Genomic DNA, 16,350 nt, shown 5'->3' with positions numbered 1-16,350 from the left:
CAGTTCACCTGGAAACCACCGCTGCACAGGCAAGGGTTGGCACAGAAAGAGACCCCCCCACTGCCTGAAAAGCTGGCGGAGAAAGATCCTCGTTGTAAGGCTTGCCCTGCACTGTGCACTGGGCGCCAAGGGAAGGAGTGGGAAGCGCTCCTGGGTTACGGAGATGCTACTTTGGGATGTGATGGGAGGGTCAGGGAGTTATTTGGAGCAGGGCGGCAGGGCCCAAGGGGTTGGCTTGCTTCGTTAACACGTGTCACTGGAAAGGAAATAAGGAGGTGAGATCTAAACTTGGGTTGCTTTTCACAGATCAAATTATTAAGTGTAGGCCATCTGTATTTCTTGGGTTTTTTTATATGGTTTGTACTATACTGGGCACGTCACTGTGCCAGAGGGGCAGGGTACAATGTGTACCATGCTGGTGAAGGAAATAAGGGGTTTTTTCTTCTTTCTTCCGTCTTTTCTGTGTTGCCAGAGTGTCCAAACAGTGTCCATCACGTTGACGGTGTGAGTGAGACCGGTCCAGTGGCACAGGGTGCAGCACCGCTTTTCTGATGTCTATTCTTGAGCTGCTTTTGAGACCCAGAAAGTTTTTGTCTTGTTTCTCTGAATAAAGATGCAGCTATTTCCATGTTGCTCCAAACATGCTCACACCTAGAAAGCAAGAGGATGGTAAAGAAAAGCTAACCTGAATCTTTTACCTGGAGATAGTATTGCCTAATGCTTATACTTAGAAATCAAGAGTCAATTATCTGGAGTTATTTCATGGCTTTGACGTAACTTTTCTATTAACCTTGGAGAAACCAGGAACTTTCCTGTGCTTTGAATGGCCCTTTTCTAAAATGGGTGCAATATTGTTGAGCATAATGCTCACCTCAAAGGGTGTTATAAGAATTAATGCTCATAAAGCGTTTTAAGATTCATTAATACAAAATACCTTAGGAGTGTAAATTAACTTTTGCAAGTATCTTCTATTATTACAAGTTAACCAACGTGGTTTTAATATATGTGAGCTTGTGATCAAAAAAGTTTAGTGTAGATCAGTGATCCTGTGGGGTTGGAGGACTTTGGATGCCACTTCGGTGACACAGAGGATCACGATACCGTATTAACCATTCAATTAAACAGGGCTCTAGCACCTTTTTGTTGCAGAGGTGTACTGGTGCATATGACCGTATAACACTGGAGTGATGTTTATTAAAAGGTCTCCCCCCCACATTTAAAAGATGGGGGGATTCGTGTGCCACAAACACCCATGCCATTTCTCCTTGTTGCTGGGAGTGTCCTTCTGGTATGAGGATGGAAATTAAATATTTCTGCTGTTCTGGCGATCATCTCCCTGCTGAAGCTGCTAGCAAAAATGTCAGTACTCTGAGTGGTGGGATTACGACGGGGAGGGTTTTGAACTATCAGCTAAACTGAGACAAACAAATCAATTTAGAGGGGCAGCAAAGCCATTAAACGGTAATAGCTTTTAGTTATTGCTGGTTTGAGATGGATTCAAAGGGATAACATGAGGGTGAATGACATTGTATTCTATCAATCTCTATCATCTAGTTGCTGTAGCAATTACCCTTAGACTGTGCAAAGCCTGTAATACTGGTAGCTGTTAAGAAACAGTGCAGTGATATTTTAAGAGAGAGAAAGCTGTCTATCTTGAAGATGTTTTTCCTGTACTGAAACAATTAAATACCAAGGTGTGAAAAGCACCAGTAGAGCTGAAATGGTCCCAAACTGGGCAGGTTGTGGATCCTACAGCTCAAAGTGATCTGCGGATACATTTTCTGGAATTATGTCAGAAGTCACCTTTCAGCTCCAATGGTTCACGATGGTCAGTGGAGCCCAGGAAGAAGATGATGCTCACAAGTCTGCATGACGAGAGCTAAATCTGAATTGTTTCTGGGGTCGGTGTGGTGTGATGTCAGCACCGCCAAGAGAACATCATTTCTCACTGACAGCAAAGATGAGTGTTTCCCAATTGCAGGTTGCAGTCCCTCCCAAAGGTGTCCTTGGGATGGTTCGGGGGAGGCCATGAAGCATTTTATACTCTTGAGGGAACAGTCAGCTGCCTTTAACTGCTGACTGCATTCAGTCCTTCCAGGGCAGAGGTTTGTGTATTTATATCCGCAGCCAGTAACTACAACCTCTTCTTGTTCCCTTGGCCAGCACAGGCTAAGCTACTATTAGCAGTGGAGGTAGTTAACCCATCCTTGGCCAGTTAAAATCTGGGAGACCTGGGGGGAAGGAGAGAATGACAGGGGGCCACACAAATACACATTAGGCCAGAAGAGAGTTATGCTTTCAGAAAGTTTAAGGGGTTTTGTCCCAAACTAGGGGAATGAGGGCACATTGAAAACATGCTACTGTCTGCATCCCTGTGCATTGCAACAGAAGTGCAATGTCTTCAGGAGGCTCGGAGGGTTTTTTGTGACCCCCTTCCAAAGCAATGTGAAGACAAACACTCTGGGAGGAGCTGCTGCAGTGCTTCCGTCTCTGAAACCTTGCTGACGGCAGTGTTGTTTTCTGATCCACAGGTCCAGAGGATGGCATAGCAATAACGTCACCGTCCAGGGAGCTGGGGTCCTTCCTCGCCTGCCTGCATGCTGCTTGAACCGATCCCAAGCCTTTGTTTTTGGACTGAAGAAACCTGAAAACCTTTCTCTCCTAATTCATGAGCCAGCAGGATGTGGTTGCCGTGCTTTCAGAACGCCTGCTCATAGCCGCCTACAAAGGCCAAGTGGAGAATGTGGTGCAGCTTATCAACAAGGGTGCCAAGGTAGCGGTTACCAAGGTAACAAGAGAAAAATGCTTTGCAAAATCCCTGGGAACTAACATAACTCCTAAACCATTGTCTGTGAAAATGCCCTCGTAGCTTTACCATTCTGAATGTGACTGAGGTTAGTGTTTAGATTTCCTTCCAAGTTTATACTTAATAGCTCATGTGAATTTACAATAGAGTGCATATCTTGTATTTATACACTTCCCAGTGGACGCAGCTGTGGTGAACGCCGAATCCTTAGAAACATAGTGTGTCGGCAGAGGGGCAGTGACATTTTTCAAAGTGTGCATTGACTTTTGAACACTCTGCGAACTGATGAATGGAGCAATTCATCGCTGTCGAGGGAAGGCGGTTCAGAGCGCCTGTCTTTCTGGGTGAGGGGATGGGGGAAAGCCACCTGTTGCGTCAGGGTAAAGGTACACAGAAAGCATTTCTTGCCGCTGAAGTTTCTTGGTACAGCAGCCTTGCTTATACCCGACATCTTCATTGATTTGTGCTGTGTAGTCCCCAGTCAGTTCCAAACTTGGGGGTTGCAAACTGTGTTCTCTGTACCTTCGAGATAAGGTCAGCATCAAAAGATTTCTGCTTAGATATTAAGAGAGTTCAAACTGATACTCACCGATTTCTAACTCTCAACACGTTATAAATAATACTAACATATAAAAGATGAGATAAAACGGCTGTTGCAGAGAAGGTTTGGTCAGCAAAAAACCTTAAAAAGAATTAGGTAAGTTAGATCTTTAGACCTGTAATGTAAAATTTGGGATGTCCTGTTTTTATGAACTATTGTTTTCCATCGTGTCTAGTTTTATTTGTATTTCCATATTGGTTTTGAACATTATAGATGTATGGGGGCTAATATTTACAGATAGAAAGCAAACGTGAGTACATTTGATAAGTAATCTCTCTTTTTCCTCTTTTCATCTGTCAGCGATGGTTGTTTTCAGTCCCTTTGCAGTGTTTGAGTTGTGGATAGTATTTATTTTGAAAGCTGGAGTGATCCAAGGACAATCCGTGCTTGTAAGTTTTGTTTGCCAAAACTAAGTGGCCTCTTGTTACAAAGCACAGATGTAATAAACGTGTAATAAACGTGAATGGTCCCATAAAGATGCCTGATTGCCTCTCTTGTCCAAGCGGCTGTGTAGCTGATGAACAGCAATTAAAGGTAGTCAGTATTAGATTGGGAAATACTGACTTACTGATGTCTGAATGGTAGCTCCGGGTTTTGCGGTGTTTTTTTTCTTTTTAAGATCATGAGCTTTGAGACTGCTGAGGCACCTACCTGAAAATACACAAGCAATTGAAAGGATGACGTGCTTTGTATAAATTTGTGCATTAAGGTAATTTCAAATCCAGCTTCCCCACTGTTTGAACATAAAATGGGGTGTCCTTTGTAATGGCTGCAAGAATAATCATGCCACTGATGTAACTGTTTCATGGAATTAGTTGCCACAATCCACAATTCAAATGCAAAATTGACACTTTCTCATTGTTAACGTTGTTTATTAGGCAATTACAATAAGAAGGAAATTGTGTAGATCATACTTTCAAACACAAAATCAGGTTTATTTGATAAAATGCAGATTTGCTAGAGTTGACAAGTTTTTCTTTCCTGTATGATGTAGGTGGCTTCCTGCTTCTTGCTCTTGCTTTGTTGTTCAACCCTTGTGTGGAAAATCAAATCAAAGCTCACTGGGTGGCAGAACTGCACCCAGGTGCAGAGCGTTGGTGTTTCTGTTGGAAAGCCGTGCTCACTGGTGAGATGTGAGGCCATCCCTGTAGATGACCTGGGTACTACAGGATTCTTCCCTAGAGGTTGTGGGTCATCCCCATGGAGCCCAGGGAGGGGGGACGACAAAAGCTGTCCTTCTTGTCATTCTGGATGCATGCTGGCACATCAGCAGACAGCACAGATGAGGTACTTTGGTAGCCGGGTGACAAGCCCTGCTCGGAAGAGCAAGACTGCGGAGCAGTGCACAGAGGAGTGGGGAGGCCCTCAGAGGAGCGAGGCTATGTACGTGGAGTATTTTGGAGGTGCTCACGCACTTATTCCTCCCGTGCTGTGAACCAGATAGAGGTGAGCTCAATGTGAACCAAGAGGCACGAGACCAAGCTGCTGCCCTCATCAGAGCCCATCAGTTCAGGCTCAGTAATGTCTACACAGCGTCCAGTTTGCACCTGGCTCTCTCCCAGCCAGCTTGCTGCATAGGGAGAGTAGGTGCATATTTGCCTATGAAAGGCTGTATAAACATATCCTGGGAGAGCTTGGCTTGCTAATCCGGTGACACAAAGGCTGGAAGGAGAAAGAGCCATTTAAAGTCAAGGGCAAGGCTGTCACAGGAGCAAGCACATATAAATTAGCCTCAAGTATATTTAAACTGGAAATTTGAAGAGATTTTTAAGCCATCAGAGAGCTGGGGTCTTGTGCAGAAGAGGCACAAAGTGAGAACTACTTTCGGGATAGGGGTGGTTAATTTTAGGATGGAAATTAGATGGCATGCTTGTTGTAGCAGAGAATTATTGATCAGGCTTTCAGATAAATTGAAACCCAGAGCCCTCTCCCCCCCCCCAAGATAAAACTCATTGCAAATGAAACATAAAAGTAAGTGTATTCATGTGCATGCCTTAGTTCTCTTGTACCTGTATGTCTAATGCTTTTATTCAAAGTGTTTGGTTTGTTCTGTCGACTTAATTTTAAATTCTAGGGATTTGCTGCAGAGGAAAGAAAAAAGGGGGGAGGGGGGTACTAGTACTTCTCAGCCAAAATTCCTGCTGAATTCTATCAGAGTTCTATTGGAAGAAGACACGCAGAGACAAAACTCTCTGGAAGGAGGGAACAAGTTTGCACACCACTTTAGGCTTAAAATTTATTTCTGATACACACCTGTAAGCATAGACCGATTCTTGTGGAAAAGCACCATGCAGAGCCACAGCTTGAAGCGACCAGGATCTAGAGCTAAATGCTAAAGACTTCCGTAATCAAAATGGATTAATTGAGCATGGCTTAAGAAAAATGAGGCATATTTTCTGTAACAAACCCAAGTACTCTTAAATGCTGGTCAGCTGGCAAGCTTGCCCTGTTCTATTTTTATCATATATAGGGAAGGTCATATGATGTGGTTAATTGCTGCATCAGTAAACAACAGTTCAGCTGCAAAACAGTATTTCATTTTTGTTGCCTCTAACTGTATGATTTCAGAAGAAGAATCGTATGAAAGAATCAAAATTCAGTGGGGAATCGGTGCGTTCCTTCAGCATTTCCCCAGGGATGCACTTGTTCTGTTTTGACAGCGTTGCTAGTAAGTCGCCTATGCGGGTGAAGTCAGCGTGCTCGTCTACACTCCAGCATCTTCTCTGACTCCAGTGAGGGACACTGGGGCTCTTTCCAGGTTTGGAGGCTTTTAAAATACGTAAAGAAGAGCTGATGGCCAGCAGATCCCAGCACTGTTAATGATCTGATGCCAGGGAGCCCAGAGGGGGGGCTGGTGGCCCTGCACTGCACGTACATCAGGCACTCGTCCTGGTGGTGGGATCTCTGCAGGGTGGTTGGTCTAGTGCATGAGGTTTCATGGCTCTGCTTTGGGCATTTTGTCAACCAGTGTGCTCTGTTCCTGCTCTGCCTGGTAGAATGAAGAGGTGATTTCCATTTTTGTGCTTTTTTGTCTGACGTTCTTCACAGGTGTGAAATTTATAGCTGTTTTTCTTATGAAAAGGGCAAAAAAATGAGAACAACTGATCATACAAATTGACTGACCCAACAAGCAGGTGCCTTTATATTTTGGTGAATATGCTGCAAAAGCTGAAAATTAAGAACTGAGCCTGGTATAATTAAGTCTTTTCTTTCACGCAAGAAAGCTGGTCCCTTCTTTCAGTCCTTTTGTGGTAGAACTTCCTTTCAGTAAAGTTACTGACAGCTGCATCTTTGACATGTAAGCGCTGGGACTTTTGCTGAGCTACTTTTCCCATGTTATTTTTCTTTTGACTTTCTGAGTTGAGACAGGTTAGGGAAAGGGCTGAGAACCACTAGGAGTGGCCCAGGAGGAATGGTGGTAGTGAGGTCGGCGCTTCTCTCGATCTTGTCAACAGAACAGTGCCTGGAGGATGGAGAGAAGTGGGATTTCACCTCCTAGGCATCAACTTCTGGTGTATCCCAAGGATGCCTGGCTGAAAGAAGGCACTTCTGGGGGAACGGCAGCCCTTAACGTGGGCTTGCTCCATGCCTGGAGGTGAAATTTCCAAGTTTGAACCTCTGCATTGCAGCTCCCCAAAAGAAAGTGTTACTGGATGTTGGGTTTCACTGGGGCACGGGCTGCAGCATTCAATAGTGAGAATTAATAGGGCCAGAAAAAGCTGTGCATTAGCAAGCACGCACGAAGGAGTCTGCCACTTGCCTGTTAAACATGGAAGAGATTTCCAGAGGAAGTCACAAAGGTAGTACGGGCTGTTTTAATATAACTTGTACAGCGCCATGGGTTTTATGATTATTTTTTTTCAAAGGGAAGCAGAATATAGCTTTTTTGCAGGGCGTAGCATTAAGATCATAGCTATAAAATTGAATTCTGCGGAGATGGAATGATAATTTTGAAAAAAAACATAGAAATGCAAAAGGTAGTGCTTCCGTTTTGATTCAGTAATTCTGTTTGTTTGTTTGATTTGATTTTTTGAACTAGTCCTGTTACAAACCTGCCATATGGCAACACTTCTGTAATGCTGGAGTACTTGTCATCAGGATTTCAACTTCAGAGCGTGTTGAGTTCTTTAAAACAATCTTCTTTCTTTTGCTTCCTTTGTAAGTTCAGACAGAAGCAAAAAAATAAATATATTTTGGTGCTTTCACATTTTTATGCTCTTTCAGTTTGAAAAACCTACTTGTGTCTGTTTTAAACAATAAATAAAAATAAATGAAAGAGGACTAGCAAACATTTAGGGACTTGCTGAATGCCTGTTGAGGTCAACGAGAAACTTTCTGCTGACTTGTGCGTGCAGCTTATTCATGGAGAACAGTCTTAACAAATCATCGGTGTGAACAAAGTGACAAGATTTGGGTTTTGTTTTTAAGCTTTCTAATAAAAGGTGGATGGGCAAGGTTTTGTGTAAGTGCAGAGTGGATGAATAAATAACAGTCCTTGTGCAGCAGAAGAGCAGGGTGAGATGGAGAACTGAATGTACTTGCATAAAAGCATCTACGAATACATAAACACAAGTCAAGATCATGCGGCTGGTGGCGCTGAGGCCCCCCTGTATGGATTTGGTTGCAGAGTCCCTACATTGGCAGCCGCTCGGAGAAAATTCTGCTTTTAAACCGTATGTATCGACAGCTGCCGGTTGACGTCTGGAAGCTGGAATACAGATCGAACACAAACGAAAGCCTGCCCTTGCATTTTACTGCTGAAATTCATGTGGCTGTTTACTATGCTTGGCTGCAACCTGATACGCCCCATAGCTCCAGCAGCGTGTCACGCTTGTTGGAAGTTGCAGCCTTAGTGCAATAGGTCCCATTTATTTTGTCAACAAGCCCGTGACATGGGAGGATTTGTATGATTTGCTGCCTGCTGAAACAATTATTTACATTTGAATAGAAGTCCAAATTGCATATCTTTTATAGGAATGACCGCTTTATTGGTTCATTAATCCCAAATTGTAGCAGTCTTTCATTTATATTTCTGTAATAACCCCCAAACCATTACAGTTCATATTTGGAAATGCTCACATGCTTATAAGTCGGTAATGTGCATGTTAAGGAGTCTCTGGTTTTAGTGTTGTCTCCTTGTAGTGGGCATCTATAGGAGACACTCTTGTTCATATACGTTTCCGCTCCCACTAGGACCCATGTTGTATTCAGATAAGCCCCCTCTTTGGTGCTGCAGTGGTGAGTCTGAATTGTCTATGGAGGAGACATGCAGAGGAAAATTTTTTTGTCTTCCTCCCTCTTCCTCCTAGATATTTTAGGCAGGATGATGCGTTGTTGTGAGAGAAAAATTTTATTTGAAAAAAAGAAAAAGTCCTATTAGCCCATCAGCAGTTGGTGTAAAGGGCTGTTGGTTTGACTTGCAGCCGTGAAGGAGAAAATCGGAAGCAGGAGGAACAGCTCTAGCTATTGCTGCTGGGGCTTCCCACCGTGGCACAGACCTGTTGAAAGTTTCTCTCCAAAGGTTGCCATGCTCTGAATTTGTCATCACAGCATGGGGGGCACCCAGATCGCCTTGTCTCTCCCCCATGGTTTGTTCTGGATTGGTATGTGTGTACATAGGTGCAAACATTCCTGTATACGTATGTCTATGTTTGTATGAGGAGGTGGGTGGGTGTGTTTTTCCAGTGTTTGTGTTGCCCGTGCTGGAATACTGTCCAGCTGTACTGCCCATCTCTGCTCTCATTTTGATGTTACTGGGAAGAAAAAGAAAATCTGGCATTGCCAGTTCTTGCAGGGTTATGATTAATCTTGAGATGATCATTGCTCTTCCAAAAGCCTGAGCCTCTAATCAGTGTAATGTGCTGGAATTGATCCTCCTTCCCACTCTCTCATCCTAAGTAGGGTCACAGTTTTCCTATTCTCCCTTTATAGCCATTGGGAAGAGCTCAAGGACGGCATGTATGCAGTAGCTCAGGTCTCTGAAGGTCTCTCTCTAGGGGTCTCCAATAGGTGGGATACCTCTGAACCTATGTTTCTGGATAGAGAATCTCAAAACACACAAACCCTCTGGAATAAAAAGCAGCAATATAATTTTTAATCCTCTAGTCTTCCATTTCAACAACTTTGTGGGTTTTTTTTTTAAACCAAAACCTGGGTTTTGGGAACCTGGCTGAAGTTTTGAACGCTTGGGGATGGTGATAGGGGAAATGCAGAGTTAACTCTGTTTGTTGAGTGACAAGAGTGGTCAGGGAATGTTGCCTTGCATAGGCTCCTGTCCCTGCTGGCACTGAGGACGTGGTGGTGCTTGGTGTCACTTCCTGGAGGGGCTGGAGCAGGGCAGCCCTCTCTGCCAGCCTCTACTCTTTCCCTCCTTCCCAAGCCTGGTGGCTTCACTCTCTGCCTGCCGATCTGACACCTTGCCCTCTCTCCTGTTGCCGGGGAAAATGCAGCTCTCCCCAGCCCTGCAGTGGCCTCTTCCAGTGAGTACCCTCTCCTCCAGCACCCATCTTCTGTGGCTGGCCATGAGCTGCCCAGCTATTGAGAACAGGAGACAGATTGGTCCCAGTGACAGGAGAACTTGGTGCTCCCTGGGGCGAGGGCAGCCTCCTCCAGATAACCCCATTCCCCGGAGTGACTTTATTTTAATGTGCCTTAAGGCACTGAACAGGCGGGTGAAGGTCATGCGATCTGGATTTTCTGTGGTTTTGCAACTTTTCCTTGTGCTTGTGCCCTGCCACCAGGCGTGCTCCATGTGGCGATTGCCTAGGAGATGTGTTGGGTGAGGAAAACATGTCTCTCGTATCAAAATAAACTCATACTCTGCTTTTATTTTTAGCACAGTACCTTGGCTGAACCTCATCATGTTTTCAGTGGTTAGAGATGATTATCTTATCAGAAAGTTTCCCTGCTGGGATATATTCCTGTAGTTGATGCTGTTTTCCTTTTAAAGTACGTGAGCTGGCTTCAAGTTGGGTTTGTTTGGGATTTTTTCTACTCCACGCACAGATTGCAATAAATTATTTTCATGATGTATTAGTAACCTGCTGGGAAGTGAGATGCCCGGATTAGGTGATTTACTTATTGCCATTAAGTAATGTAGAAAGTCAGAACCCATAAACCTGAACGTGCTGGAGCACGTATTCATAATGCAAACATATTGCTCATGGCCGGGAATGATTTGTCAGTCTGGCATATATTCCCCCCCACCCCACCCCCCCCGCCATGTTGCCTGGAGACTTTTATGCTTCCTGCTGTTGAGTTATCTGGCACAGCGACGTGGCTCTCCTCCCGGCTGATGGAGAAGGAAGGGTGCTCAGTGCAGCTCAGTGCCCTTCGACGCAGGGGCAGGCGTTAAGGGAGCTGTGGCCAGGTCGAGTGCGAAGCGCCCAGGCAGCAGGCTGGATGGCCCCCAGGGACAGTGGTGAGAGCTAAAAGCGAGCCCTTCCCACGCCTTCAGCAGGGTGGGAATGGAAGTTTCCCATGTGGGAACGAGCTGTTGCCGCTGACAGGAGACAACATTTGGGTTTTGAGGCACCCGCATGTCAGAGTGGATGAGGTCTTTTCCCTTAGGCCTGGCTCTTCAGATCGATAATGTAGGACAATTAATCAACTTTTAACATTTTTGAATGACATGGACATTTTGACCCCAGCCGTTCTCTGGATTTTAACACTGGTTTTCCGTTTTGCTCTGAAGAGGCTGAATTCCCAAGGCTGTACCAGCTACGTAGGTATAGCATTTACTGTGTGTAAAAACAATCCTGTCTTGAGCTTGGTTTTTTATTTGCTTGAAGTAGCTTTCCTGCTGGACAAGTTGCTTAAAACCCCAGAGAGCTGATGGTTACCTTCTGCTTACTTCAGGGCACTAGAAGCCAGACAGCTCTTGAGGTGTTTGCTCCTTCTGTAGGTGACATATTGTGGCCATTTATCTTCCTTTGCAGGGTAAATCACTGGATGGAAAAATAGACAATAGCAGTAGTAATGATGAAAAATATATATATATGTACACACACACACTTTCTAGAGCAAGAGTTAATTCTTGATTTTCCCTTGTGAGTTTTCTTTTTCAGGTTGTATGGGTTAAATGTTTAGGGAATTGCTTGTTGTAGCTCTCCTCTGTTGTCCAGACTGGCTCTTACAATCTCTCCTCTCTTTGAGACTCTTCACATCAACTCTTATGCCTCTTTTCGGAGAAGCAGCCTGTTCCCCTTTTCCTGAAACGTTGCATTCTAAATTCTGTCAAAGGATGATGCTGAAGTGGGGCTCAGTTACAAGTAACTATTGTTTTCCTCTTGTTATTTCACTTAGATTTTTGGAACCCATTTGTTGGGGAGATGCTTTTTTTTTTTTTTTTTTTAGAAAAATGATTTTACTGACAAATTTTAATCTTTAGAGTTTTTTTTTCCTCCTAAAAACCATATATCATGTGTACATCTCACTAATTGAAGCTTTTCTGTCTTTCTGTTTATTGGGGAACCATCCTTGATTACACTATAGATTGAATTTCTCATGACTATTTTATACTCTTACTTTCATGTGGGTTAGAGCTTGGTAATGTTTAAAAATAAGTATTGTCAAAAAAACCCTGACAGATCTTTGGCAAAAGATCTGGTTGTTGTACGCATGAAGTCACTTGGAGTGACTACAGGCCTTTCGTTCCTTTTAAGGGGAGCATCTGTCATACACAGCAGTCCAGTAATTCTTATTTCTATTGCAAAGATGGTACCCATTACAATATATGGAGCAGCCCACTATTGCAGTTTTGTCATACAAAATGAAGTTGAAAGTGGTTGACAATTCTGTGCTCCAGAGGGAGAGAAACAAAAGGGTCATGCATTCTCTTTAGGTGTGGATACAAAGCCAAATCTGAATTTGTAGGGAAGTATCCATACCTAAATACAATACCCCTTTTGTAGAGTATCATCGGGATAACCTGAAATGCTGCAGGAGGAGGAGGAGGAGGAGTTTTCAGCATAAACAAAACTACGGTGAAGCCTTTGGTACATTAATATATGTCAGTTGCTGCTATTGCAGGTTTCAGAGAGCGAGGTATGAACAGAAGAACAAGGAAAAGCAGATAAAATTCTGGTCAACTACCACGCATTAAAATCCACCTTAAGGTATTATTATTTTCTTCTCATCCATAGCATGGCCGGACCCCCCTGCATCTTGCTGCCCACAAGGGTCATCTCCACGTTGTCCAGGTTTTGTTGAAGGCAGGTTGTGACCTGGATATTCAGGATGATGTAAGTAGATTTAACCTTCTTGCTTGGGGTGGAGGGGAGAAGGTAAATTGCAAATAACAGTAGACCTTCACTTCTTTAAAGTAGGATTAAATGAAAACAAAAGCTATCTCTCTATTTTCTGGTTGGGAGACGTAGCCTCTAATTTGGAGACGCAAAACTGCATGGGAGACAATGTAAAACGTGTTGGTTTTCAACAAATAGCTTGGTCCTCTTGCTGAAGCTGCAGAGCTTTATAAGAACTCTGGTTGTGCCAGGCGGGTGTGAGTAGCAGTGAGAGTTGTTGTCTGCCGTGTGATATAGAAATTAAATAAGAGCTCGTTGTACTCTGTGGGAAAATCCCTGGAGGACGTCAGGTAGGGGACACAATCCGTTGTGATGTTTGCCTGAAGTGGGAGATGCTTTTTGTGTAGACTTACGCCGCAGCGTATGGAATATTGAGCAGCTGCCCGGAGCACTGTGTGGCGGCGCAGGGAAATCGTCCTCTTGGCAGCTGCGCTCCATGTGGGAGTGGTGGCATCTGTGAGCAGGTTGTGTGGTGAAGCACCAGTGCAACGAAACCAGCTTTTGAATTTAGCAAATGGTAGTTTGTTTTCATTCAGTAAAATATGTAAGTTACTCAAATTTCTCGGTTTTCCGTAAGAATAGTTCTAATCTTGGATCAGGCTTTAAGGCACACTGGAGTGACCGGTAACATGGCTTTAGTTCCCTCACTCTGGTGAACAAAGGTATGGGCTGAAGTGTCCAACAGCGGTTGAATAACCGTGACTTCTACAGATTTTTTGCTAACTTCGATGGCATGCTGGAACAAGTTTGAGGAAGAGTTTCTTTTGTTCCCCCTGTAATAAATAAGGTGAAGATTCTTCAAAGGACCTCGAGGTCCAAAGGGGGTTAGTAAAGGCACCTGTATGGCTATTAAAAGGACACTGGAAACATCTAGGTGCCTTTTGAAAATCCCCTTAGGCATTTGTTTGCCTCTAGAGAATCTTAAATATCTATAGAAATTGGAAAACTGGTTTCTTTCTCTGTGTGAGTAGCTGCTTCCCTGTGGGAGGTGAGCAGTCTGTCTGACAAGCTTAGGATGGGGGTACTGGTGCAGCCAACTTTCTACTGGAAAACTTGTTTTTCTAGGAAGAAGCTTTGCTTCCTGCGCTCTTTATTCTTTCCCTATGCCCATCTGTGAAATGGAGCAGATTTGCAAGTGTAATGGTAGTCTCAGTTTATTCAGATGTATCCTGAGTATGGTTTTTTGACTTCTCTCAGCAAAAATGATTCATTGGGTATTTAAAACAAAATTGCAGGTATGTTACAAGTACAGTCAGTTTTCCTGAGAACAGCAAGTTGTTGCTGTAAGAATGCAAGAGCTTCCACCGATTTGGTCAAATTGGGTTTCTGTGAAAATTGGTTTTTGAGTAAGTCTGGGTTTTTTTTTAATTCTCTAGGAACAGAATCAAGGCTGTTTATATGTAAACGTGATAGCCATAATAGAAAACCAATAAATCAGTGTTTAGTATCATTTCAGTTTAGCAAAGAGTCTTGCACTGTGGCAATATTCAGCTTGTAGAAGACCTATTTCACTTGCCTTGCAAGCTTCTCAGGGGCTTTGTTCACAATAACTGGATACAGCTTCGAAATGTGGTGACTAATCTGTACAGAACAGATGCATGCTTGATTCACAGACACTGTTTCTTTAGAATGTATTTTGATTTTAGCGCTGTATTTAGTACTAGTAATTTGGTTGGGGTTGAGGAGAACCTCAGGAGTTGCTGAGTCTTAGCAGGTGTGTTTGGATTTGTCTCAGAGGGAGGAGGAAGTCTAAAATTCCAAGTAAAGATTTTTGCTTCTGAAAGGTATTAACTAAAATATTTCTGCTTTCCTTTTACATAGGTCTTCAAAGAAGGTTCTCTATTTATGGTTTCTCCGTGTATAATTCATTTTTACACTTTATTTGTGTCCCACAGAATATGTTCATACTCTCTTCTGGTTGCAAGCTATTGATTATGCCTTCTGTCACTTTTACTGTGTGCTTATTTGGCAGTGAAGGCATCTTAGTTTCAAGTGTTGATTAACATTTCTACATTTCAGCACTGTTTTTCAGGAATACAGATTTAGGTTCAGGGATGAAATCGCTTATGAGAGTGGGGAGTATCATGTTTAATTGAAAAGTAAATTACTTAGTTGATTTTTGTCTGTGCTGTGTTGTGATAACACAGAGGAATCTCCAGGTTCTAAAAAGATGACCTATATTTTATTTTTCTAAATAACAAGAGAAACCTAAACACATTTTATTTTGGAGTTGACTCTCTTTAGCTAATGAACGAATGCAATACTAACTTTTCATCTGTCACATGATAAGCAGAAACTTAAAAGTTACTAAATGTTGTGGAAACATTAAAACACTCGCTTCATGTTCTACAGATGCATTCTTTAAAACACAGTAAGAGCCGTAAGAATTAGTTGAAGAATGACCTCCAGTGGCCTGGAGTGGGATTATTATGAATTTCAACCGGTGGAGTCCAGCTCTGTAGAGTACGCCACCCCGGGAGCTAACTCCTTCCTTCTCCCTGCCAATACTGAAAACTCTTACTGGGATCCCAATGCCATCTCTGAGTGGTCAATGAGTATCCATACAGCACACACCTCAGAAATAGTCAAGGAGAAAGTTGCCCCGGTGAAGGAAATCAAGGACGAAAAAGATAAGAGAAACCAGAAGAGAAAGGCTAGGAAGGAACCTAGAAGATCAGAAAGAGAGAAGGAGGTTAGAAACCTTGTGCGTCGACCCTGCCTTGAGCTTGACGTCTCCCACGGCTGCATGCTGCGAAACCTTGGCCGGGCGGTCTGGCATGACCGAGCTCTTCTGCCCTGCATGGCTGCATGGCGGGCTTTGCGCTGGCTGCTCTGCATCAAGTTCCCTGCCCTGTGCGCGCGCTCTGAAAGTCTAACTGGGAAAACGAGTTGATTTAAAACAGAGGCCCGAGGCCCCAAAACTTCTCTTCTGGAAGCTTCAGTTTAAGAAGCAGAAAATTAATTTCAAATGGAACAATAACCCAGGGTTCATAATCATTTCTAGCCAAACATAAATATGCAAAGTGGCTTATTCCTGTACTCCCATTTCAGTCTCATTTAAGCTGTAATTTGTTTCCTTCATGTTTATTTTTTCAGGCCTTGCTCACTTCTGCTGGTCATGCATCATCAGTTATGAAATTATTCTTACTGTGTATCATGATGATTGCCTTTCTTTAGCGAAGGAGGAGGAGAGCAGCACACTGAAATTGAGAAACACTAAGGCGCATTCAGTTGCCTTTGTGTAGAGCTGCTTCAGGATACCACATATGCTTGTATGCTCCTGCGACTATTTAACACTTCCTTGTATTTTCACTTCAAAATGTTTTAAACTTTCTACTGTGAATCTAGTGGCTTGATTTCAAAGTATAAGACTTTGCAAGTGCCATCCAGCACCGTGTAAGAGGGATTAAAGGCATGAGTTTTTGCTGGTTATTTTGGTGCAATTCTCCTGTAGCAAGACGGTTTATTTGGTGATTTCTGGAAACACGGAAAGACGGTGAGGAGGCAAAGTGTGACACTGGAGAGGGGCTTTAAAGGAGGTCGTACAACTGATGGATGCTCTGGAGAATAGGAGTGTGCAGGAAAACAAAGTAGGGTGGTTATCGTATTGTTTTAAATCAGAGAAAGGAAAAAGTAAC

General features: G+C 43.4%; 1 protein-coding gene across 16 annotated transcripts in view; it reads left to right on the top strand.

Annotated features, from left to right (window-relative positions):
* The window catches only part of ANKRD6 (ankyrin repeat domain 6), a 117,302-nt gene that overhangs the window by 78,022 nt on the left and 22,930 nt on the right, over nt 1-16,350 (top strand). For 9 of the 16 annotated variants that reach the window (XM_074581158.1, XM_074581157.1, XM_074581146.1 and 6 more), the window contains 2 exons: nt 2,532-2,788; nt 12,551-12,649. In XM_074581158.1, the coding sequence (XP_074437259.1) occupies nt 2,669-2,788; nt 12,551-12,649 (219 nt within the window). In that variant the 5' untranslated portion in view covers nt 2,532-2,668. Of the gene's footprint in view, nt 1-2,531; nt 2,789-12,550; nt 12,650-15,064; nt 15,405-16,350 lie in introns of all 16 variants that reach the window. The other 7 variants (XM_074581154.1, XM_074581156.1, XM_074581145.1 and 4 more) reach the window with 1 other exon arrangement.

This window comes from Larus michahellis, chromosome 3 (genome assembly GCF_964199755.1).
Source record: "Larus michahellis chromosome 3, bLarMic1.1, whole genome shotgun sequence".
Lineage (NCBI taxonomy): Eukaryota > Metazoa > Chordata > Aves > Charadriiformes > Laridae > Larus > Larus michahellis.
Note: the sequence above shows the minus strand (reverse complement) of the source record. Positions and strands in the feature narration are given on the sequence as shown.